General features: G+C 43.5%; 1 protein-coding gene across 1 annotated transcript in view; it reads left to right on the top strand.

The window, feature by feature from the left end:
- CTNNA1 (catenin alpha 1) overlaps positions 1–24,843 on the top strand; it is a 119,662-nt gene that overhangs the window by 32,245 nt on the left and 62,574 nt on the right. The window contains exons 2-5 of the mRNA XM_077266024.1: positions 4,514–4,617; positions 11,545–11,740; positions 20,240–20,406; positions 20,509–20,628. Of these exons, the coding sequence (XP_077122139.1) occupies positions 4,516–4,617; positions 11,545–11,740; positions 20,240–20,406; positions 20,509–20,628 (585 nt within the window). The 5' untranslated portion in view covers positions 4,514–4,515. The remainder of the gene's footprint in view (positions 1–4,513; positions 4,618–11,544; positions 11,741–20,239; positions 20,407–20,508; positions 20,629–24,843) is intronic.

Here is a 24,843-nt window from a genome sequence, read left to right as displayed (position 1 = left end):
TGAGATACATTGTGATTTTTCTCGGCAAAATGAGCAGGTATGGGGAGTAAAAGATTTTGTCATCTAATTGTCGATTTATGTTTCGATATTCGGTCTTTGACTGACTGAGTATTCTCGCCCACGTACAACAGGCCGCAGGGGCACTTGATCAAATATACGGCAAAGTTGGTATCACAAGTGAAGAAATTATCAATGTGGTATCGTCTGCCAGTGTGTGGATGGTGGATGGTATCACCTTTGAGTACATTATTGTACTGGTTACAGTTCAAGCAGGGGAATGTCCCTGTCTTGGGGCTGCTCAAAAAATGTTGTGTATATGGTGAGCGTGAGGGACCAATGTCTGCTTTGATGAGGTTGTCACGGAGGTTACGTGGTCTTTTAAAGCAGGGCAAGAATGGTGCAGCTTTACATTTCTGTGGCATTGCTCCATGTCCCCTGATGAACCCCCAGGATTCCCATGGGGGGGGGGGGGGGGGAACGCGTCGGGCAGTATAGGGGGGATATCCTGGCAGGAGATCAACGGAGCTGTATGATTGTATGACCACCCACAACGCCTCTGGGATGCAGATGAGTAGAAGCGTTTACTATAGTATTGAACTATGGGGTGTTGTCTGTTTGACTGTTTAACCTGCTCTGGTGGTCCCCTGGTTGTGGTTGGGATGTCTCTGTGCTTATGTGGGCCTCTGTCCTATTGAGAACACTGTATACCTGGGAGTCATTTGACTACTTGAAAACTTTGGATATACGTGACTACATGTTTACTTAAATATTAATATGGGATGGAGTGGCCCGCTGATATATTTTTTGGATAAACGAGACACTGGTATTATATATTTTTACCCAATAGTTGTGATTTTTCTATCACTCCCTACTAGGGACCTTTTTGTCTGGTACTAAATAACAATTTTGTTTTTTTGCTAAGTTCATTTTTTTGCTTTTTTCTATTCTAATTTTTGCATTTTTTTGATTTTTTTTTAATATTTGTTTCATTTTTTTCTTGGGTATTGGTAATTAGTAGGTCTCCTTTAGGGAATATAGGGTGTATCTAGGGCTACTAGGGCCAGTCGTCGAGGAGCGGGGGTGCCTACCGCAGAAACTTAGGGTGTCAACCTCCGCTGTCAGGTAGGGACTAGTACTAGGACACCTGACAGGGTAAACTAGTTTGTATTTTGTTCTTTGAGCTGTCTGTATTTTTCTTAATATCATTGTTTTGTTATATTGGAGCAAACTGTTTTTAGCTTTTATAATTATTAAAGTTATATTTTAGGGATCCTTGTTGTTTTTGGTCGTTTCTAGGATTCTAATATTATCTGTTTCGAGTGGTTCCACCTGAAGGAAAAACTAAGAATGTTGTTTATCAAAAGGCTCTCGAATAAGTAGTAGAAGATTACTTCACATTACTTGGCCAATTTAGTTAGATCTGTGTGGAATATCTCTGGTGTTGAAATATATGTTGTGAAATGCTTCTATTAGCTTAGTTTTTGCCTTTTAGTAATTAGATTTCTATCTATTTGTTTTGTGGTTTTTGTGTGCAGAATACATTTTTGTTAACACATTCTATTTTGCTAACAGCAATTATTAACCCGGGCGAAGCCGGGTAGTACAGCTAGTTATTAATACAAAATGTAAAATCACGGCACCTTCCCAAACAAAATGTAAAAGCATGGCAGGATCACCACCACTATATCTTTGTTTAGCCTTAATTAAAGACCCTACCTGGTCGTGGAGATTGGTACCCTAAAAAACACTAGGCAAACCCTACATGGATGCTATATCACTCCGAGATGGATTATACCAGAAATCAGAGATTTTTATCCTTTACTATGAGAGCTAAAGGTCGATGTGTTACACATTATTGAAGGTGACTGACGCCTATGGGAGACTAGATAAGTACCCGAGGGGCAGAGTATTAGACCAGCAGGGAAAGTTGATGTTCCATACTGTAACTGAGTACAAAAATAAGTGAAGGTAAGAAAAATAGAAAAAATGTTTTGCAAGTAAAAATGCTGTTTTTCTGCAAAAACAAAAATTAAAGCAAAAAAAGTACACACATTTGATATTACCACATCCGGATCAAACCAAACTAAAAAATCTGTCACATTAGTTACCATTATTTTTGGTGCAAATTGATTTGCAGGACCCGGCCCATTGACCACATCGCTAATGTCTTACCTCTGGACAGGAGCCCTGAGAATTGCTTCCTAGCTCCTGGCGTCTACAGCTTTTGATTAGCCAGCCATCATCATTGCGGGGTGACATCGTGCCAGGCTGGCTAATCAAAAGAAGAGCTGCAGATTCCAGGGGGTACAAGGTGGGTTTCGAGGCTCCCATCCAGCGGCCTCAGATTACTGACTCAGAATTGGTGCAAATTGAAGGTCAACGTCTAAGTATCAGGGCTTGTATTTTGCAGATGAGTTTGTTTTCTGTAATATCATTTTGCTTTACATGCATATTTTTATTTTCATTATATTTCTGTTCTATGTAGCAGTATGATAAAAATTGCTTTTTTTCCATTAAGTTTTTCATGCATATTAGTAATGACTGTTTTATAGCTCAGTACATTCTGCCTTTTTTGTTTCATTGTTACTCAAAAAAATTGTTCTAAATGGCAGAATGTTTTTCTGTGTTTTTGTGATTGTTTTTTTTTTAGTGAATATTTACAAATTAGTAAATTAATTTTTAATGAATATTAAATTTATTTTTTAAATCTTTTTACTTAGTCTCATTGTGGAATTTGAACATTCATGAGCTGATCCGTAGTCTAATACTTTGCAATATTTATGTATCAGACCTGTCAGTTTGACACAGAGACTAAAAAGCCTCCATAACTGGCAGACCCTGAGGCCGTTGCCATAGCAGCCGTTGTTAATCCACAATTGATCTACGCATGGGCCAACAAAGTGAATGAGGGGGCTTCCTCCTTGTCACAACCAACTAGATGCCACACGTAATATCTGCAGAGGGTTACACAGCCAGGATCTGTGCTGGCACGGACCCTGGATTTACTTGCCAGAGCTCTGCTGTCATGAAGGCCAATCTCCTGCAGTCTTTGTGTTGGGCACAGCTTCTGTGGCCGTGAGAGTTGCCACTTACTATTTTATTTATTTATTTATTTTTTTTGCCAATTCTCAAAAATCATGGACAGATAATGTTTTTACTGACGCGTTGAAACGTCATAATAATCAAAGATTTGTCAGTGATCCATGTATACAGCCCATTATTCTGATATGACCAAATCAGCTGCATCCTCTGTAAACTGTAAAACAATGCTAATTGGTAAACCAAATCTGTGTATGTTTCTTCAAATTTGTCTTATGGACAGAGCAAAAAAGAGTCCTATTTTTACAGACTGGAATTCTTGGATGGTTTGCATCCCGATCACCATGATATAGTAATGAATCCATTTGCAGGAATAGCTCCCCTATCTGGACTTACTTGTATTTCCTATATCTGATAGGGGCTTTCCTACAGTGGATATGTAATACCTATCCATGGGAGAGGTGATGAATTTGATGCTAGTATGGCCACTAATGCCTGTATGACCGACGTGGCTGAAGTGTACACATGCTCTACTCTTTCATTCAGTGTCTGGGGCTGAAGGAAGCCGAGTGCTCTGTGGGTGCTGCCTTGCTGACGTGTCTGGTATCAACTGTAAGATAAAGTACCGTACCGCCCTCTACCTCTCACCTGGATACAAGCACATGCTCCATTTTATTTTTCTTGTAACACTGGCATAGCTAAACAGTGTGTAGAGGTAGAAGTGGGAGTCTAGTTCTAGTGCTAGAGTATTCTCTGCAATTTACCACGGCATGTGATAGGTACTTTTACTGTTTTTTCCTTTGGGGCTCATGATCTTCAAGTTATACCTCTGTTTTGCACACCTTATGTGCTGCACATGACACGGAAGAATAGTTTTGGTAGTGCTTCCTGATTTTTATATGTAAGGAGCATTATCAGTATTGGTGCCTTAAATAACTAGTAGTTGCTAAAGTTTTAGTCTCAAGTTGGAGCTTTATGTCCATGCCTCCTTTATTAGAAATCCAAAAAATGGAGTCAGCACACCATTCTCAGTGGGGGAAAAAAGGAGTTAGTTTTATTAGCCTCCATTTTTTGGATTTCTACAACTAAGGTGTGGGCTCTGCACCCAAACTTTCCCTTTTCATATTTTGTGCTGCTCTAATACTTTTTTTTCCGCCTCCTTTATTAGATTTTCGCATAACTAGTTATTATATCAATGAGACCTCGAGTGAAAAAGGAAAGTGAATGTGCAAATTGAATTTGTACTGTTGCGCTAAAGGTTTGTGGGGAGCAGAAACCTGAGGATCTTCAGTCTTGAGCAACAGTTATTCCTCCAATGACCTTGCCTGGACCTTTACAATGTAGATGTTCTGTGCACATCACCTTTAGCTTCATGACCCAGCTTTCATAATGTGCTGCTGAAGGTTTCTAGGTAGGATGACTGTGGTGTAAAAGTGAAATCAACCAATGCCAACTGTTTTTTCTTTTCTCACAGAAATGACTCTAAATGCAGGGAATATTAACTTCAAGTGGGACCCAAAAAGTCTGGAAATTCGAACCCTTGCAGTTGAGAGACTTCTTGAACCACTGGTTACTCAGGTATGTAAGACTGATCTTAAAAGGGAACCTGTCACCAGATATGTCCCATGTGGGATACGGCCACCACCTTTCAGCCCTGATATCAAGCATTTTAATATGCTGTATATATGCCGCCAATCTGGCCTGCGGGACAGGAAAAAGACCTTTTACGATGCTCACTTACGGGGTGGTCCAGTCAAATGGGCATCGCTGTCTTTGTCTGGTGTCTCCCTTCTTCTTAAGATCGCCGCCCTCCTCTCTTCTGCGTCATGTGGATGGACGTGTCCTATGTCATCCACACAGTTTCCCTGTCATCATGCTCCTGTGCAGACGTACTTCTCTTCCCTGGCAAGGGCAGAGTAATGTACTGCAGTGTCCATGCGCCAGGGTTCTTTGACCTTTCAAGCTAGAGCTAAGTTATGAGCTTAATTTGCTGCCTGTTAATGCTTTTTTTTTGTTAAGTCCCGGATATACCCTTTACGTTAAAAACATATATCCAGTGAGAATCCACATATTTCGGGTACAACTGGCCCTTAAGCATAGCATTACAACTGTATGCTTTTGAGGTACAACTGGCCCTTAAACATAGCATTAAATGCCGTCGGGGGAACAAACTACGAGGGTGATTAGTTGAAAAGACAGTTTCCCGGCGGATTCTCCCCCACTGCTTCCCTGGAGTGATGGTTCTCCCTACAGGGATAGACTGGGACTAAAATTCAGCCCTGGCATTTGAAAGCCCTTCATCCCATGGTGGCGCCATCCCCTTCCCGAGGTGGGGGTCTGTTATATTACCCTGCTTACGGGAAATCAAGATTAGATTTACTGAAATAATATTACAACATAACAAATACCAGATCATAACCAATTATGACCTGCATATACAGTAGTGATGATACCACAATAAAGATTAACCAAATCCTCTCTACTAGGACTGATATTACCCCACCGTACAGTGACCGTATAACGGTAGTATCAGTTTTACACCAGTGCTTTGTAGTCCATATATGTGTGTACTTTGTAGATTCTCACTAGTGATGAGCAAACATGCTCAGATAAGGTGTTATCCCAGCACGCTAACCGAGTGTCTGTGGCATGCTTGAAAAATGTTAGAATCCCAGTGGCTGCATGTTTCGCAGCTGTTCGACAGACACTCGGTTAGCACACGAGCATGGTCAGATAACATCTTATCCAAGCACGTTCGCTCATCACTAATTCTCTTCTATTAAGTTATTAATGATCGTCGTCTTAAATTTTCCCTTTTCTTTTCCATTCGGCCCAGATTTCCCTGACCTTTTCTTTCATCCATAACTCATACCTGAAAAATGTAACACAAAGACCTCTTTGGCTTACTTCTTTTTCAGGACATTCCTCACATCCCCCACCTTTACACAAACCATATAGTGCTACAGTGCCTTGCGAAAGTATTCGGCCCCCTGGAACTTTTCAACCTTTTCCCGCATATCATGCTTCAAACATAAAGATACCAAATGTAAATTTTTAGTGAAGAATCAACAAGTGGAACACAATTGTGAAGTTGGACAAAATGTATTGGTTATTTTACATTTTTGTGGAAATTCAAAAACTGAAAAGTGGAGCGTGCAATATTATTCGGCCCCTTTACTTTCAGTGCAGCAAACTCACTCCAGAAGTTCATTGTGGATCTCTGAATGATCCAATGTTGTCCTAAATGCCTAATGATGATAAATATAAGCCACCTGTGTGTAATCAAGTCTCCGTATAAATGCACCCGCTCTGTGATAGTCTCAAGGTTCTTTTTGAAGCACAAAGAGCATCATGAAGACCAAGGAACACACCAGGCAGGTCCGTGATACTGTTGTAGAGAAGTTTAAAGCCGGATTTGGATACAAAATGATTTCCAAAACTTTAAACATCCCAAGCAGCACTGTGCAAGCGATCATATTGAAATGGAAGGAGTATCATACCACTGCAAATCTACCAAGACCCGGCTGTCCCTCTAAACTTTCATCTCAAACAAGGAGGAGACTGATCAGAGATGCAGCCAAGAGGCCCATGATCGCTCTGGATGAACTGCAGAGATCTACAGCTGAGGTGGGACAGTCTGTCCATAGGACAACAATCAGTCGTACACTGCACAAATCTGGCCTTCATGGAAAGAAGAAAGCCATTTCTCAAAGATACCCATAAAAAGTGTCGTTTAAAGTTTGCAACAAGCCACCTGGGAGACACACCAAACATGGGGAAGAAGGTGCTCTGGTCAGATGAAACCAAATTCAAACTTTTTGGCATCAATGCCAAACGATATGTTTGGCGTAAAGGTAACACAGCTCATCACCCTGAACACACCATCCCCAGTGTTAAACATGGTGGTAACAGCATCATGGTTTGGGCCTGCTTTTCTTCAGCAGGGACAGGAAAGATGGTTAAAATTGATGGGAAGATGGATGGAGCCAAATACAGGACCATTCTTGAAGAAAACCTGTTGGAGACTGCAAACGACCTGAGTCTGGGACGGAAATTTGTCTCCAACAAAACAATGATCTCAAACGTAAAGCAAAATCTACAATGGAATGGTTCACTAATAAACGTATCCAGGTGTTAGAATGGCCAAGTCACAGTCCATACCTCAATCCAATCGAGATTCTGTGGAAAGAGTTGAAAACTGCTGTTCACAAACGATCTCCATCAAACCTCACTGAGCTCGAGCTGTTTGCCAAGGAAGAATGGGCAAGAATTTCAGTCTCTCGATGTACAAAACTGATAGAGACATACCCCAAGTGACTTGCAGCTGTAATCGCAGTAAAAGGTGACGCAGCAAAGTATTAACCCCTTTCTGACCTCGGACGGGATAGGTCAGAACCCCCGCTTTGATGCAGTTTTGAACAGCTGACATGTGCCCGCAATAGGCGCGGGCAGAATCGTGATCCGCCCGCTCCTATTAACAAGTTAAGTGCCGCTGTCAAGCGCTGACAGCGGCATTTAACTGGAGCTTCCGGCCGGGCTGCCGGAAATGAGCGCATTGCTGACCCCCGTCACATGATCGGCGGTCAGCGATGCTTCTGTATAGTAACCATAGAGGTCCTTGAGACCTCTATGGTTACTGATCCCCGGTAGCTGTGAGCGCCACCCTGTGGTCGGCGCTCATATCACACCTGCATTTCTGCCGCATAGCAGCGATCTGATGATCGCTGCTATGTAGCAGAGGCGATCGCGTTGTGCCAGCTTCTAGCCTCCTATGGAGGCTATTGAAGCATGGCAAAAGTAAAAAAAAAAAAAAAGTTTAAATCACCCCCCTTTCGCCCCATTCAAAATAAATAAATATAAAAGAACCAAACCTACACATTTGGTATCGCTGCGTTCAGAATCGCCCGATCTATCAATAAAAAAAAAGCATTAACCTGAAAGCTAAACAGCATAGCGAGAAAAAAATGAGAAACGCCAGAATTGTTGTTTTGGTCGCCGCGACATTGCATTAAAATGCAATAACGGGCGATCAAAAGAACATATCTGCACCGAAATGGTATCATTAAAAACGCCAGCTCGGCACGCAAAAAATAAGCCCTGAACTGACCCGAGATGATGAAAAATGGAGACGCTACCGGTATCGGAAAAATGGCGCAATTTTTTTTTTTTTTTTTTAGCAAAGTTTGAAAATTTTTTTCACCACTTAGGCTACGTTCACATTTGCGTTGTGCGCCGCAGCGTCGGCGCTGCAGCGCACAACGCAAACAAAAACGCAGCAAAACGCATGCACAACGCTGCGTTTTGCGCCGCATGCGTCGTTTTTTTCATTGAATTTGGACGCAGCAAAAATGCAACTTGCTGCGTCCTCTGCGCCCCGACGCGAGCGCCGCAGCGACGCATGCGGCGCAAAACGCAAGTGCGCCGCATGTCCATGCGCCCCCATGTTAAATATAGGGGCGCATGACGCATGCGGCGCCGCTGCGGCGCCCGACGCTGCGGCGCTGGCCGCAAATGTGAACGTAGCCTTAGGCTGGTTTCACACTTGCGTTTTTGTCTGCAGCGTTTTTTTGCACAAAAAACGCATGCGTTTTTTTCCCCTATATTTAACATTGAAAACGCATGCGGTTTTTTGCACATGCGTTTGGTCGCGTTTTCAAACGCATGCGTTTTTTGTCTGCATGCGTTCATTTTCAAAAATGCTACCTGCAGTATTTTCTTGCGCGTTTTTTTGCCGCGAAAAAACGCATGCGTTTTTTTCGCGGCAAAAAAATGCATTGCTGTCTATGTAAACGCATGCGTTTTTAAGCACATGCGTTTGTTTGCGCTAAAAACGCATGCGTTTTTATAGAAAAAAAACAGAAAACACACTGAAAAGCCACCCACCACCATCAAGGTGATAAAGGGATCCAAACCCTAACCCTAACTCTACCCCTAACCTCAGCCCTAACCGTTTAATGAACATTTTCTGACAGTCATATTGCCACGTATTTAAGTGCCACGTATCACATATTTCAGTGCCACGTATTTAAGTGCCACGTGCCACATTTAAGTGCCACGTGCCACGTATTTAAGTGCCACGTGCCACGTATTTAAGTGCCACGTGGCACGTATTTAAGTGCCACATGCCACGTATTTAAGTGCCACATGCCACGTATTTAAGTGCCACGTGGCACACATTTAAGTGCCACGTGCCACGTATTTAAGTGCCACGTGCCACGTATTTAAGTGCCACGTGCCACGTATTTAAGTGCCACGTATTTAAGTGCCACGTGGCACATATTTAAGTGCCACGTGGCACATATTTAAGTGCCACGTGCCACGTATTTAAGTGCCACGTGCCACGTATTTCAGTGCCACGTATGCCACGTATTTAAGTGCCACGTGCCACATATTTAAGTGCCACGTGCCACGTATTTAAGTGCCACATGCCACGTATTTAAGTGCCACGTGCCACGTATTTAAGTGCCACATGCCACGTATTTAAGTGCCACGTGCCACGTATTTAAGTGCCACGTGCCACGTATTTAAGTGCCACGTGGCACATATTTAAGTGCCACATGCCACGTATTTAAGTGCCACGTGCCACGTATTTGAGTGCCACGTATTTAAGTACCACGTATTTCAGTTGCACGTATTTCAGTGCCACGTATTTCAGTCACGTTTAGGGTTAGGGGTAGGGGTAGGGTTAGGGTTTTCTTGTTTTTTCTTGTGTTTTCTTGTGTTTTCTTGTGTTTTCTTGTGTTTTTCTATAAAAACGCATGCGTCTAAAAAACGCATGCGTTTTACCGCGTTTACATGCGTTTTTCACACATGCGTTTTTTTAAAAAAACGCATGCAGACAAAAACGCAAGTGTGAAACCAGCCTTAGATAAAAAATAACCTAGTCATGTTAGGTGTCTATGAACTCGTAATGAACTGGAGAATCATAGTGGCAGGTCAGTCTTGGCATTCAGTAAACCTAGCAAAAAAGCCAAACAAAAAACTAGTGTGGGATTGCACTTTTTTTGCAATTTCACCACACTTGGAATATTTTTCCCGTTTTCTAGTACACGCATGCTAAAACCAATGATGTCGTTCAAAAGTACAACTTGTTTCGCAAAAAATAAGCCCTCACATGGCCATATTGACGGGAAAAATAAAAAAGTTATGGCTCTGGGAAGGAGGCGAGCGAAAAACGAACGCGTAAAAACGGAAAATCCCAAAGTCATGAAGGGGTTAAGTTAAAGGGGCCGAATAATATTGCACCCCCCACTTTTCAGCTTTGGAAATTCTACAAAAATTTAAAATAACCAATAAATTTTGTTCAACTTCACAATTGTGTTCCACTTTGTTCTTCTCAAACAATTTTACATTTGGTATCTTTGTTTGAAGCATGATATGTGGGAAAAGGTTGAAAAGTTCCAGGGGGCCGAATACTTTCGCAAGGCACTGTATAACCAGTAGCCTATACAGTAAAACTACCCCTTTGGGCACTATAATACTGTAAGTAGTACCTACTCTCCTATTGTGTCCCGCACAATAACGGCGACCCTTCTGTGCCCCTACACAGTAATGTTCTGTTTGTCCTCGTAGTATTAATGCTCCCCTGTACCTCCTTAAAATAATTTCCTTTGATCCTTTATAATAATAATGGCCCTGTACCTCCTTATACTAATAAAAACACCCCCTGTGCTTTCTAATAATATAATAATAATAATAATGCCTCCTGTGCTTCTTCAATAATAATGATTACCCATGGTCCCTCTATTGTAATAATCCCCCGGAGCAGGGGCGTACACACAAATCATGGGGCCCCGTTGCACAAGGTGCAATCACAGAAAAGCATACCTCCCAACATTTTTTTTTCAAGAGACAAAGAGGGATATGTATTGTTGAACTTCGTTATTTTGCTCCTGTTAAAGCCCCTCAGTGTTCTCTCTGACTAAGACACTGCTTCCATTGCCACCACAGAGTATGATGCCCCAAAAATGCCCATATACAGAATTATGTCTACACATTCTTCCACCTACACAGTATGATGGCTCCACAAACCTCACTCATTGTGATGGTCACCACTGCCCCCCCTCCGCCACTTCCCGCCCCAATACAATATGGTGGTCATCCCACAGACCTCTATAGAGTATGATGATCTCACAGTATGATGGTCCCCACCCACAGCCCTCCATATAATATGATGGACTTCCTGTATCCCTAATACAGTATGATGGTCCTCCCCCACAGGCCTCCATATAGTTTGAGAGCCCCAACAAAGTATGACTGTCTCTCCACAACCCTCCTCAATATAGTATGATGGTCCCCCGCACTATATGATGTTCTCACACAGCCTTGTCGCCCAGACAAGGGACCATGGCGCCCTGTGCGCTGGTATATACAAGCCATTATATGCCTGTGCAGGGCGGAATAGAATAGGTCTGGGGTGACACCGGTGTTTAAAGACATACAATGAAATGAGTAAGATCTAGTTCTTTTTATATTCATAATTGTAGAAATGTAATTCATATGCAGGTAACAACCTTAGTTAATACAAGCAATAAAGGTCCGTCAAATAAGAAGAAAGGCCGCTCTAAGAAAGCTCATGTTTTGGCTGCATCTGTTGAGCAAGCGACTCAAAATTTTCTGGAGAAAGGAGACAAGATAGCCAAGGAAAGCCAGTTTCTGAAGCAAGAGTTAATAGATGCAGTTGAGGATGTTCGCAAGCAAGGTATGTTCTGTATAATAAAAGGTAACTCTGCATTCACTGGTTTTCAAACATGCCCTCCTCCTCCCCCGTGGTACGTGGAAGCCGCCAAATTTTTTGGTCACTTTTTAGTTTTTATATTTTTAGCATATCAATGGAAAATTTTAAAAGTAAACAAAAAAATGGAAAGACTTATTTGTTACCCCCCATGTTTTTCTACTTGTATTTTTTATTTTTAAAGACTAAGTGGGGTAAGTATCATTAACCCCTTTCTGACATTTGCAGTAATAATACGTCCACGTGTCCTAGGCCTTATTGACGCTGGACGCATTATTACTGTGTCACGATCGCCGCCGGGTGTCTGCTGATTCTGACAGCTGACACTCGTCCCTTTAAGCCCCTAAATGCTGCCATCAAACGCAATCGCAGCATTCCATGAGTCGGCAGGATGACAGGCTATCTGCCCTTGGATCGGAGACACTGTGGCATGACTCAGGGTCCCAATCATTGCCATTGTGACCTGATGTCGTCATGACAATATACGGGTCACCAGAGCTACCGTAGTAAAGTTGCTAGATCATGATCAGCAACTTTTATCTGTCAGTGCAGAGCTGACAGTTTGTATAGCTTAGGGATGCTACTGCATCCACATGTTATACAAGTGATCAGCCTTCAAAAAATGATAGTCTCATAGTGGGACAAAGTAGAAAAAAAAAATTGAATAATTGTACAAGATATAAAAAAAATAGCAAAATAATCAAAAGATATTGTACCCATAAATATATATTTGTATGAAAGAAAAAGGTACACATTTCATATCACCGTGTCGGGAACGACCTGACCTATAAAACTGTCCCACTAGTTAACCCCTTTAGTGAACACTTTTAAAAATAAATAAATAAAAAACAAGGCAAAAAACAATGCTTTATCATCATACTGCCAAACAAAAATTGGAATAAAACGCGATAAAAAAGACTGATATAAATAAACATTGTACCGCTGAAATGTCATCTCATCCCACAAAAAACAAGCTGCCATATAGCTCCATCAGCAGAAAAATAAAGTTGTATTTCTTAGACTAAAGCGATGCAAAAATAATTTTTTTTTTCTATAATAGTTTTTAGTGTAAAAGCGCCAAAACTGAAAAACTATATAAATGAGGTATCGCTGTAAAAGTACTGACCCTAAGAATAAAACTGCCTTATCAATTTTACCACATGTGGAATTACATAGATTCCCCCCCTCCCCCCCCCCCCCCAAAAAAAAAAAAAAAATCCTGAATTGGTTTTATTCTGCCTTCTAAAAATCGGAATAGAAGGCGATCAAAATATGTCATGTTTTAAGATGTAAAATGGTACCAATAAAAACCATCAACTCTTCCCGCAAAAACAAGTCCTTGATCCTTACATGACTCTATGGGCCAAAATATAGAAAAAATATCTCTCTCAAAAAATGGTGATGCAAAGAACTAGTTTCTGCAATAAAAAGCATCTTTTAGTGTGTGACCTCAACCAAACATAAAACCTCGATATAAATCTGGTATCGCCATAATCGCACCGACCCAAAGAATAAAGTCGCCTAATTACTTATACTGCACGAGGAACAGCGCAAAAAATAAATGAAACCAATTCTTCACCTGCTCTTGTTTTTTTTTTTTTTTTCTTTCTGCCTCCTAAAGATTGCAGTAAGGCTCGGCGCACATTTTTCCTGTAACTATCCGTGTGAATCTCTGAAATATGTGGTTCACACAAGAACCTCTGGCGGAAGATTCCCTGTAATGAGCCAGATGGAGGCACTGTGGACATGGTCTGACCTGTAATCCAGCAGTGTCTGCCTTTTTAGGAGTTAATAAAAGTGCCATCGGCCACAGTTTTGTGCACTTCTTCTGGAAAGGACACTGCTGATCAGAGGCCAGATGGAGTCAAGAGTAAATCTGCTGCCTCATTATAGTGAACGAATCCCTTGAGGGTTTCATCTGAATCGTGTCACTCTGAGATTTCGATGAAAACCCTGATAGAAGTGCTCAGTGTAGAGCTCTGGATAGGTAGAAATTGTGGGACAAATTTTGTTGCTATTTTTACCCACTTCTTGTGTGAAAATGTAAAATCTGAGGCGAAAACAAAATTTTGGTGTGTTGGGGTTAGGGTTGTGATTAGGGTTATGGTTAGGGTTGGGATTAGGGTTACGGGTGTGTTGGGGTTAGGGTTGGAGTTAGATTTGGGGGTTTCCATTGTTTAGGTACATCAGGGAGTCTCCAAACGTGACATGGCGCCACCAATGATTTCAGCCAATTTTGCTTTTAAAAAGTCAAGTGGTGCTCCCTCCCTTCTGAGCTTTGACGTGTGCCCAAATAGTGGTTTACCTCCACATATGGGGTATCGGCGTACTCAGGATAAATTGGACAACAACTTTTGGGGTCCAATTTCTCCTGTTACCCTTGGGAAAATAAAAAATTGCTGCCTAAAAAATGGTTTTTGAGGGGAAAAAAATGATTTTTTATTTTTACAGCTGTTATAAACTTCTGTGAAGCACTTGGGGGTTCAAAGTGCTCACCACACATCTAGATAAGTTCCTTGGGGGGGGTCTAGTTTCCAAAATGGTGTCACTTGTGGGGGGTTTCTACTGTTTAGGCATGTCAGGGGCTCTGCAAACGCAACATGATGCCTGCAGACCATTCCATGAAAGTCTGCATTCCAAGCTGCGCTCCTTCCCTTCTGAGCTCTGCCATGCGCCCAAATAATGGTTCCCCCACATATGGGGTATCGGAGTACTTGGGACAAATTGCACAACAACTTTTATGGTCCAATTTCTCCTGTTACCCTTGTGAAAATAAAAAAAATTGCAGGCTAAAAATATTCACGGCTCTGCATTATAAACTTCTGTGAAACACTTGGGGATTCAAAGTGTTCACCACACATCTAGATACAGTGGGGCAAAAAAGTATTTAGTCATTCAGCAATAGTGCAAGTTCCACCACTTAAAAAGATAAGAGGCGTCTGTAATTTACATCATAGGTAGACCTCAACTATGGGAGACAAACTGAGAAAAAAAAATCCAGAAAATCAGTCTGTTTTTTTTATCATTTTATTTGCATATTATGGTGGAAAATAAGTATTTGGTCAGAAACAAAATTTCATCTCAATACTTTGTAATATATCCTTTGTTGGCAATGACAGAGGTCAAACGTTTTCTGTAAGTCTTCACAAGGTTGCGCCACACTGTTGTTGGTATGTTGGCCCATTCCTCCATGCAGATCTCCTCTAGAGCAGTGATGTTTTTGGCTTTTCGCTTGGCAACACGGACTTTCAACTCCCTCCAAAGGTTTTCTATAGGGTTGAGATCTGGAGACTGGCTAGGCCACTCCAGGACCTTGAAATGCTTCTTACGAAGCCACTCCTTCGTTGCCCTGGCGGTGTGCTTTGGATCATTGTCTTGTTGAAAGACCCAGCCACGTTTCATCTTCAATGCCCTTGCTGATGGAAGGAGGTTTGCACTCAAAATCTCACGATACATGGCCCCATTCATTCTTTCATGTACCCGGATCAGTCGTCCTGGCCCCTTTGCAGAGAAACAGCCCCTTTGCAGAGAAACAGCCCCAAAGCATGATGTTTCCACCACCATGCTTTACAGTAGGTATGGTGTTTGATGGATGCAAACACGACAAGTTGTGTTTCTACCAAACAGTTCCAGTTTGGTTTCATCAGACCATAGGACATTCTCCCAAAACTCCTCTGGATCATCCAAATGCTCTCTAGCAAACTTCAGACGGGCCCGGACATGTACTGGCTTAAGCAGTGGGACACGTCTGGCACTGCAGGATCTGAATCCATGGTGGCGTAGTGTGTTACTTATGGTAGGCCTTGTTACATTGGTCCCAGCTCTCTGCAGTTCATTCACTAGGTCCCCCCGCGTGGTTCTGGGATTTTTGCTCACCGTTCTTGTGATCATTCTGACCCCACGGGGTGGGATTTTGTGTGGAGCCCCAGATCGAGGGAGATTATCAGTGGTCTTGAATGTCTTCCATTTTCTAATTATTGCTCCCACTGTTGATTTCTTCACTTAAAGCTGGTTGGCTATTGCAGATTCAGTCTTCCCAGCCTGGTGCAGGGCTACAATTTTGTTTCTGGTGTCCTTTGACAGCTCTTTGGTCTTCACCATAGTGGAGTTTGGAGTCAGACTGTTTGAGGGTGTGCACAGGTGTCTTTTTATACTGATAACAAGTTTAAACAGGTGCCATTACTACAGGTAATGAGTGGAGGAAAGAGGAGACTCTTAAAGGGAACCTGTCACCACGTTTTTGGAAGATGGGATAAAAATAGCGTTAAATAGGGGCAGAGGTGGGCATTACATTAGTGTGTGTGTTATGCGTTTATTACCCACCTAAGTTGCCGAAATAACTTTGCAAAGTCTCCGTTTTCGCCTGTCAATCAGGCTGGTCAGGTCACATGGGCGTGGTGTCTTCACCCAGATTTGGCGTAGTTTTCCGTTGGTGGCGTAGTGGTGTGCGCATGCCCAAAGTCCGGAATCCTCTTCCAGGGGATTTAAAATAGCGCGGTGTTCGTTATTGCATTGGTGATCGGTGGGCGCGGCCATCTTCCTTTGGCCGCGCGTGCGCAGAAGCGGCGCTCTGCTGGCCGCGGCTTCAGGAAAATGGCCGCGGGATGCCGCGCGTGCGCAGATGGATATCGCGGCGGCCATTTTCCTGAAGCCGCGGCCAGCAGAGCGCCGCTTCTGCGCACGCGCGGCCAAAGGAAGATGGCCGCGCCCACCGATCACCAATGCAATAACGAACACCGCGCTATTTTAAATCCCCTGGAAGAGGATTCCGGACTTTGGGCATGCGCACACCACTACGCCACCAACGGAAAACTACGCCAAATCTGGGGGAAGACAACGCCCATGCGACCTGACCAGCCTGATTGACAGGCGAAAACGGAGACTTTGCAAAGTTATTTCTGCAACTTAGGTGGGTAATAAACGCATAACACACACACTAATGTAACGCCCACCTCTGCCCCTATTTAACGCTATTTTTATCCCATCTTCCAAAAACGTGGTGACAGGTTCCCTTTAAAGAAGAAGTTATGGGTCTGTTAGAGCCAGAAATTTTGATTGTTTGTTTCTGACCAAATACTTATTTTCCACCATAATATGCAAATAAAATGATAAAAAAACAGACAATGTGATTTTCTGGATTTTTTTTTCTCAGTTTGTCTCCCATAGTTGAGGTCTACCTATGATGTAAATTACAGACGCCTCTCATCTTTTTAAGTGGTGGAACTTGCACTATTGCTGAATGACTAAATACTTTTTTGCCCCACTGTAAGTTCCTTAGGGGGTCTAGTTTCCAAAATGGTGTCAGTTGTGGGGGGGTTTCCACTGTTTAGGCACATCAGGGGCTCTCCAAACGCGACATTGCGTCCGATCTCAATTCCAGCCAATTCTGCGTTGAGAAAGTCAAACGGCGTTCCTTCCCTTCCGAGCTGTGCCGTGCGCACAAACTGTGGTTAAGGCTTATTTTACACATACCGGGTTTTTTGTGGGCCGTATCGCCACAATTTTCATGGTCTGCCGCAATAACAGACCTTGGAATTGCAACGGGGGCAGGTCTTTTCCCCCCTAATCCTTCATTAGCGTCCTTGGCACCTGCGCTGTAAGTTCAAAGGGCAGCGCAACTGCGCATGCCGGAAAAAAAAAACAGCGCAGGCGCCGGGAACGCTAATGAAGGAAGAGGAGGCGGCGCCCGGCGCGCAGAGGCCATGAGTGACGGCTGTGAGGCGTCTGGATTAGAGGGGAAAGACCTGCCCTGTGGCGATTTCAAGGTATGAGGGACAAATTTCAAAAACGATTATTTCTCCTTCGCCACATTGGGGGACACAGAACCATGGGTGTTATGCTGCTGTCGCTAGGAGGCTGACCCTAAGTTGAGACAAAAAAGTTAGCTTCAGCAGTGCCAGGGACAAGAACTAAAAGAGCCACCTTGTCAAAATGCAGCATTAGTGCTGCACAAGGTGGCTCTTTTAGTTACAAATGTCTGGGAAGTGTGACAGTCTCCCTTTAATTTATATAGTGGACATAGCCCAGGTATATACAGTTTTAACATAATTTATTTTTTTATATGTAAATCTGTGTACTTCTGAGCACCTTGGCACACCACACGTGGTCAAAATTGTTGGTACCCCTCATTTAATGACAGAAAAACCCACAATAGTCACAGAAATAAATTGAATCGGACAAAAGTAATAAGTAAAAGCTCTATGAAAATGAAGAAATGAAAGTCAGACATTGCTTATAAATCATTCTTCCATAGATTTAAAAAAAAAAAAAATAACTCATGAAATAGGCCTGGACAGAAATGATGGCACCCCTGAAAATAATGTGACAAAAGGGACATGTTAAATCATGGCGTGTCCACTAACTAGCATCACAGGTGTCTACAATCTTGAAATCAGTGAGTGGGCCTGTATATAGGGCTACAGATACTCACTGTGCTGTTTGATGACATGGTGTGTATCACAGTCAACATGGACCAGAGGAAGCGAAGGAAAGAGTTGTCTCCGGAGATTAGAAAGAAAATTATAGACAAACATGTTAAAGGTAGAAGTTATAAGACCATCTCCAAGCAGCTTGATGTTCCTTTGACTACAGTTGCACATATTATTCAGAAATTTAAGATCCATGGGACTGTAGCCAACCTCCCTGGACGTGGCCGCAGGAGGAAAATTGATGACAAATAAAAGCGACGGATGATACGAATGGTAACAAAAGAGCCCAGAAAAACAGATTAAAGGTGAACTTCAAGCTCAAGGAACATCAGTGTCAGATCACACCATCTATCGTTGTATGAGCCAAAGTGGACTTTATGGGAGACGACCAAGGAGGACACTATTGTTGAAAAAAAATCATAAGCCAGACTAGAATTTGCCAAAATACATGTTGACAAGCAACAAAGCTTCTGGGAGAATGTTGTATGGACAGATGAGACAAAAATTGAACTTTTTGCCAAGGCACTTCAGCTCTATGTTTACAGATGGGAGAAATGAAGCATATCAAGAAAAGAACACTGTCCCTACTGTGAAACATAGAGGAGGCTCTGTTATGTTCTGGGCTGCTTTGCTGTATCTGGCACAGGGTGTCGAGATTTAATTGTACCCTGCACAGATTCTAAAGACTATCAGGGGATTTTAGAGAGAAATCTGCTGCCCAGTGTCAGAAAGCTTGGTCTCAGTCGCAAGTCATGGGTCTTGCAACAGGGTAATGACCCAAAACACACATCTTAAAAACACCCAAAAATGGCTAAGAGGAAAACATTGGACTATTCTGAAGTGGCCTTCTATATGAGACCTGACCTAAATCCTATTGAGCATCTTTGGAAAGAGCTGAAACATGCCGTCTGGAAAAGACAACCTTCAAACACGAGACAACTGGAGCAGTTTGCTCTTGAGGAGTGGGCCAAAATACCTGTCGAGAGGTGCAGAAGTCTCATTGACAGTTACAGAAATAGTTTCATTGCAGTGATTGCCTCAAAAGGTTGTGCAACAAAATATTAAGTTAAGGGCACCATCATTTCTGGCCAGGCCTATTTCATGAGTTTTTATTTTTTTTAATTCTGTGGAAGCATGGTTGAAAAGCAATGTCTGACTTTAATTGTTCATTTTCAATTATTTTGTCAGATTCATGTTATTTCTGTGACCATTGTGGGTTTTTCTGTAATTACCGTAAATGAGGGGTACCAACAATTTTGACCACGTGTGTAATTAGTTACACAGCATTGATCAGAGCTGTCACTGACGTTGTTGCACAGCATTGATCAGAGCTGTCACTGACGTTGTTGCACAGCATTGATCAGAGCTGTCACTGATGTTGTTACATAGCATTGATCAGAGCTGTCACTGACGTTGTTACACAGCAGTGATCAGAGCTGTCACTGACGTTGTTGCACAGCATTGATCAGAGCTGTCACTGACGTTGTTGCACAGCATTGATCAGAGCTGTCACTGATGTTACATAGCAGTGATCAGAGCTGTCACTGACGTTGTTACACAGCAGTGATCAGAGCTGTCACTGACGTTGTTACACAGCAGTGATCAGAGCTGTCACTGACGTTGTTACACAGCAGTGATCAGAGCTGTCACTGACGTTGTTACACAGCAGTGATCAGAGCTGTCACTGACGTTGTTACACAGCAGTGATCAGAGCTGTCACTGACGTTACACAGCAGTGATCAGAGCTGTCACTGACGTTGTTACACAGCAGTGATCAGAGCTGTCACTGACGTTGTTACACAGCAGTGATCAGAGCTGTCACTGACGTTGTTACACAGCAGTGATCAGAGCTGTCACTGGTCTCTGCTGCTGTTACAGGAAGAAATCAGCATCTCCCTGGTATGGTTTGTGTTCTGCTCATGAGCCTGCTCCAAATACAGGGACCCCACCAGTGTCAGTTACGTCACATGTCATGAAGGGATTACGTATTTTATGTTTTCTACTCTGTATCTCATTTGACAGAGCTATTTATTCACAGGAGAGGTGATGAGAAGCGGCTCTGGAGAGTTTGCTGATGATCCGTGCTCTTCTGTGAAACGTGGGAACATGGTGCGAGCCGCACGTGCATTGCTGTCTGCAGTTACAAGGTTGCTGATATTGGCTGATATGGCGGATGTCTACAAACTGCTTGTTCAGCTGAAAGTGGTAATTTACTTTTTTTATGTGTTAAAACATCTGTCCAGTATGAGATGACATTAGTTCAATTCAAGTTCCCCATTAGTCATGGAGTACGTTTATTATTTTAAGGTGGAAGAAGGAATTGTTAAACTAAGAAATGCTGGCACCGAGCAAGACTTGGGAATACAATACAAAGCATTAAAAGCTGAGGTAGACAAGCTAAATTTAATGGCGGCAAAACGGCAACAGGTAAGCCTTGTGTAATAATAATTCTAATCTTAGGTCTGTACTGTCTTTTGTAAATGAGTTGCATCTACAACTCTCTGATTCTGATGTAATTTTCACGATACAGAGCTAAAGCTTTACTGCAGAACGTATAAATGCACTGATCTCTTATTTTCCAGTGCCCCTGTAGTGACCTTACTCAAGTCTGACACTGGTCAATCTGTGCTGACAGTGTGCCCTGTTATGACCCCAATGGCGAGGGTCTCAGAGGAACGTGGAAGTCTGCAGAATACAAAAATCCAGCTCATAGGGCAGTGGTAACTGGGTTGACCATATATCTACTCCTAACACCAACACTAGAAGTAGCCGGGGATCATTCCTACGTTGATTCTAGATGACACGCGCCAGCCGGAGAATCTAGCTACCCCTAGTAGAGGAAAACAAAGACCTTTCTTGCCTCCAGAGAAGGGGACCCCAAAGCTGGATAGAAGCCCCCCACAAATAATGACGGTGAGGTAAGAGGAAATGACAAACACAGAAATGAACCAGGTTTAGCACAGAGAGGCCCGCTTACTGATAGCAGAATAAAGAAAGGTAACTTATATGGTCAACAAAAACCCTATCAAAATCCACACTGGAAATTCAAGAACCCCCGAACCGTCTAACGGTCCGGGGGGAGAACACCAGCCCCCTAGAGCTTCCAGCAAAGGTCAGGATATAGATTTGGAACAAGCTGGACAAAAATACAAAACCAAAACAAATAGCAAAAAGCAAAAGGCAGACTTAGCTGATATAACTGGAACCAGGATCAGTAGACAAGAGCACAGCAGACTAGCTCTGATAACTACGTTGCCAGGCATTGAACTGAAGGTCCAGGGAGCTTATATAGCAACACCCCTAACTAACGACCCAGGTGCGGATAAAAGGAATGACAGAAAAACCAGAGTCAAAAAACTAGTAACCACTAGAGGGAGCAAAAAGCAAATTCACAACAGTACCCCCCCCTTAGTGAGGGGTCACCGAACCCTCACCACGACCACCAGGGCGATCAGGATGAGCGGCATGAAAGGCACGAACTAAATCGGCCGCATGAACATCAGAGGCGACCACCCAGGAATTATCCTCCTGACCATAGCCCTTCCACTTGACCAGGTACTGAAGCCTCCGCCTGGAGAGGCGAGAATCCAAGATCTTCTCCACCACGTACTCCAACTCGCCCTCAACCAACACCGGAGCAGGAGGCTCAGCAGAAGGAACTACAGGCACAATGTACCGCCGCAACAAGGACCTATGAAATACATTGTGAATAGCAAACGACACAGGAAGATCCAGACGAAAAGATACAGGATTAAGGATTTCCAATATCTTGTAAGGCCCAATAAAACGAGGTTTAAATTTGGGAGAGGAGACCTTCATAGGAACAAAGCGGGAAGAAAGCCATACCAAATCCCCAACGCGTAGTCGGGGACCCACACCGCGACGGCGGTTGGCAAAGCGCTGAGCCTTCTCCTGTGACAACTTCAAGTTGTCCACCACATGATTCCAGATCTGCTGCAACCTATCCACCACAGAATCCACCCCAGGACAGTCAGAAGGCTCCACATGACCCGAAGAAAAGCGAGGATGGAAACCAGAGTTGCAGAAAAAAGGCGAAACCAAGGTGGCGGAACTAGCCCGATTATTAAGGGCAAACTCAGCCAACGGCAAGAATGTCACCCAATCGTCCTGATCAGCAGAGACAAAACACCTCAAATAAGCCTCCAAAGTCTGATTGGTTCGCTCCGTCTGTCCATTAGTCTGAGGATGGAAAGCAGACGAAAACGACAAATCAATGCCCATCCTACTACAAAAGGATCGCCAGAACCTGGAAACGAACTGGGATCCTCTGTCTGACACAATATTCTCAGGGATGCCGTGCAAACGAACCACGTTCTGGAAAAACACAGGAACCAGATCGGAAGAGGAAGGCAGCTTAGGCAAAGGAACCAAATGGACCATCTTGGAGAAGCGATCACATATCACCCAGATAACGGACATGCCCTGAGATAGCGGAAGATCAGAAATGAAATCCATGGAGATATGTGTCCAAGGTCTCTTCGGGACAGGCAAGGGCAAGAGTAAACCGCTGGCACGAGAACAGCAAGGCTTAGCTCGAGCACAAGTCCCACAGGACTGCACAAATGACCGCACATCCCTTGACAAGGAAGGCCACCAAAAGGACCTGGCCACCAGATCTCTGGTGCCAAAAATTCCCGGGTGACCTGCCAACACCGAGGAATGAACCTCGGAAATGACTCTGCTGGTCCACTTATCCGGGACAAACAGTCTGTCAGGTGGACAAGACTCAGGCCTATCAGCCTGAAATCTCTGCAACACACGTCGCAGATCCGGAGAAATAGCTGACAAGATAACTCCATCTTTAAGAATACCAACAGGATCAGTGACTCCAGGAGCATCAGGCACAAAGCTCCTAGAAAGAGCATCGGCCTTCACATTCTTTGAACCTGGTAAATACGAGACAACAAAATCAAAGCGGGAGAAAAACAATGACCAGCGGGCCTGTCTCGGATTAAGGCGTTTAGCAGACTCGAGATACATCAGATTTTTGTGATCAGTCAAGACCACCACACGATGCTTAGCACCCTCGAGCCAATGACGCCACTCCTCAAATGCCCATTTCATGGCCAACAACTCCCGATTGCCCACATCATAATTTCGCTCGGCAGGCGAAAACTTCCTAGAGAAAAAGGCACAAGGTTTCATAACAGAGCAACCAGGGCCTCTCTGCGACAAAACGGCCCCTGCCCCAATCTCCGAAGCATCCACCTCAACCTGAAAGGGAAGTGAGACGTCAGGCTGGCACAAAACAGGCGCCGAAGTAAACCGGCGTTTCAACTCCTGGAAAGCCTCCACGGCAGCAGGAGCCCAGTTAGCTACATCGGAGCCCTTCTTGGTCATATCCGTCAAAGGTTTCACAATGCTAGAAAAATTAGCGATAAAACGACGGTAGAAGTTAGCGAAGCCCAAGAACTTCTGAAGACTCTTAACTGACGAGGGCTGAGTCCAATCAAGAATAGCTCGGACCTTGACTGGGTCCATCTCCACAGCAGAAGGGGAAAAAAATGAACCCCAAAAAGGGAACCTTCTGTACACCAAAGAGACACTTTGAGCCCTTGACAAACAAAGAATTTTCACGCAAAATTTTAAAGACCAACCTGACCTGCTCCACATGCGAATCCCAATTATCAGAAAAAACCAAAATATCATCCAGATAAACAATCAAAAATTTATCCAGATACTTCCGGAAAATGTCATGCATAAAGGACTGAAAAACTGAAGGCGCATTGGAGAGCCCAAAAGGCATCACTAAGTACTCAAAATGACCTTCGGGCGTATTGAATGCGGTTTTCCATTCATCACCTTGCTTAATGCGCACAAGGTTGTACGCACCACGAAGGTCTATCTTGGTGAACCACTTGGCACCCTTAATCCGGGCAAACAAGTCAGACAACAGCGGTAAAGGATACTGAAATTTGACAGTGATCTTATTCAAAAGCCGATAATCAATACAAGGTCTCAAAGATCCGTCCTTTTTTGCCACAAAAAAGAATCCCGCACCAAGAGGGGAAGAAGACGGACGAATATGTCCTTTCTCCAGAGACTCCTTGATATATGAACGCATAGCGGTATGTTCAGGTACCGACAGATTAAACAGTCTTCCCTTAGGAAATTTACTGCCCGGGATCAAATCTATAGCACAGTCACAGTCCCTATGAGGAGGCAGTGCACTGGACTCAGACTCACTGAAGACATCCTGATAATCAGACAAATACTCCGGAACTTCCGAAGGCGTAGAAGAAGCAATAGACACAGACAGGGAATCCCCATGAATACCACGACAGCCCCAACTTGAGACTGACATAGCCTTCCAGTCCAGGACTGGATTATGGGTCTGTAACCATGGCAGCCCTAAAACAACCAAATCATGCATTTTATGTAAAACCAGGAAACGTATCACCTCGCGGTGTTCAGGAGTCATGCACAGACCATTTCCGAAATTTTTGGCAATACACTTCAGCCTCGTCCTGCCCCTGAGACATAGCCAGCAAGGCCTTTTCTGCCTGAATCTCAAGATTGGGTTCCTCATAAAGTAAACCGAGCGCCAGAAAAAACGCATCAAGATCAGCTAATGCCGGATCTCCTGGCGCCAGCGAAAAAGCCCAATCCTGAGGGTCGCCC

This window comes from Ranitomeya variabilis, chromosome 5 (assembly GCF_051348905.1).
Source record: "Ranitomeya variabilis isolate aRanVar5 chromosome 5, aRanVar5.hap1, whole genome shotgun sequence".
Classification (NCBI taxonomy): Eukaryota; Metazoa; Chordata; class Amphibia; order Anura; family Dendrobatidae; genus Ranitomeya; species Ranitomeya variabilis.
This window is presented reverse-complemented; position numbering and strand designations above follow the sequence as displayed.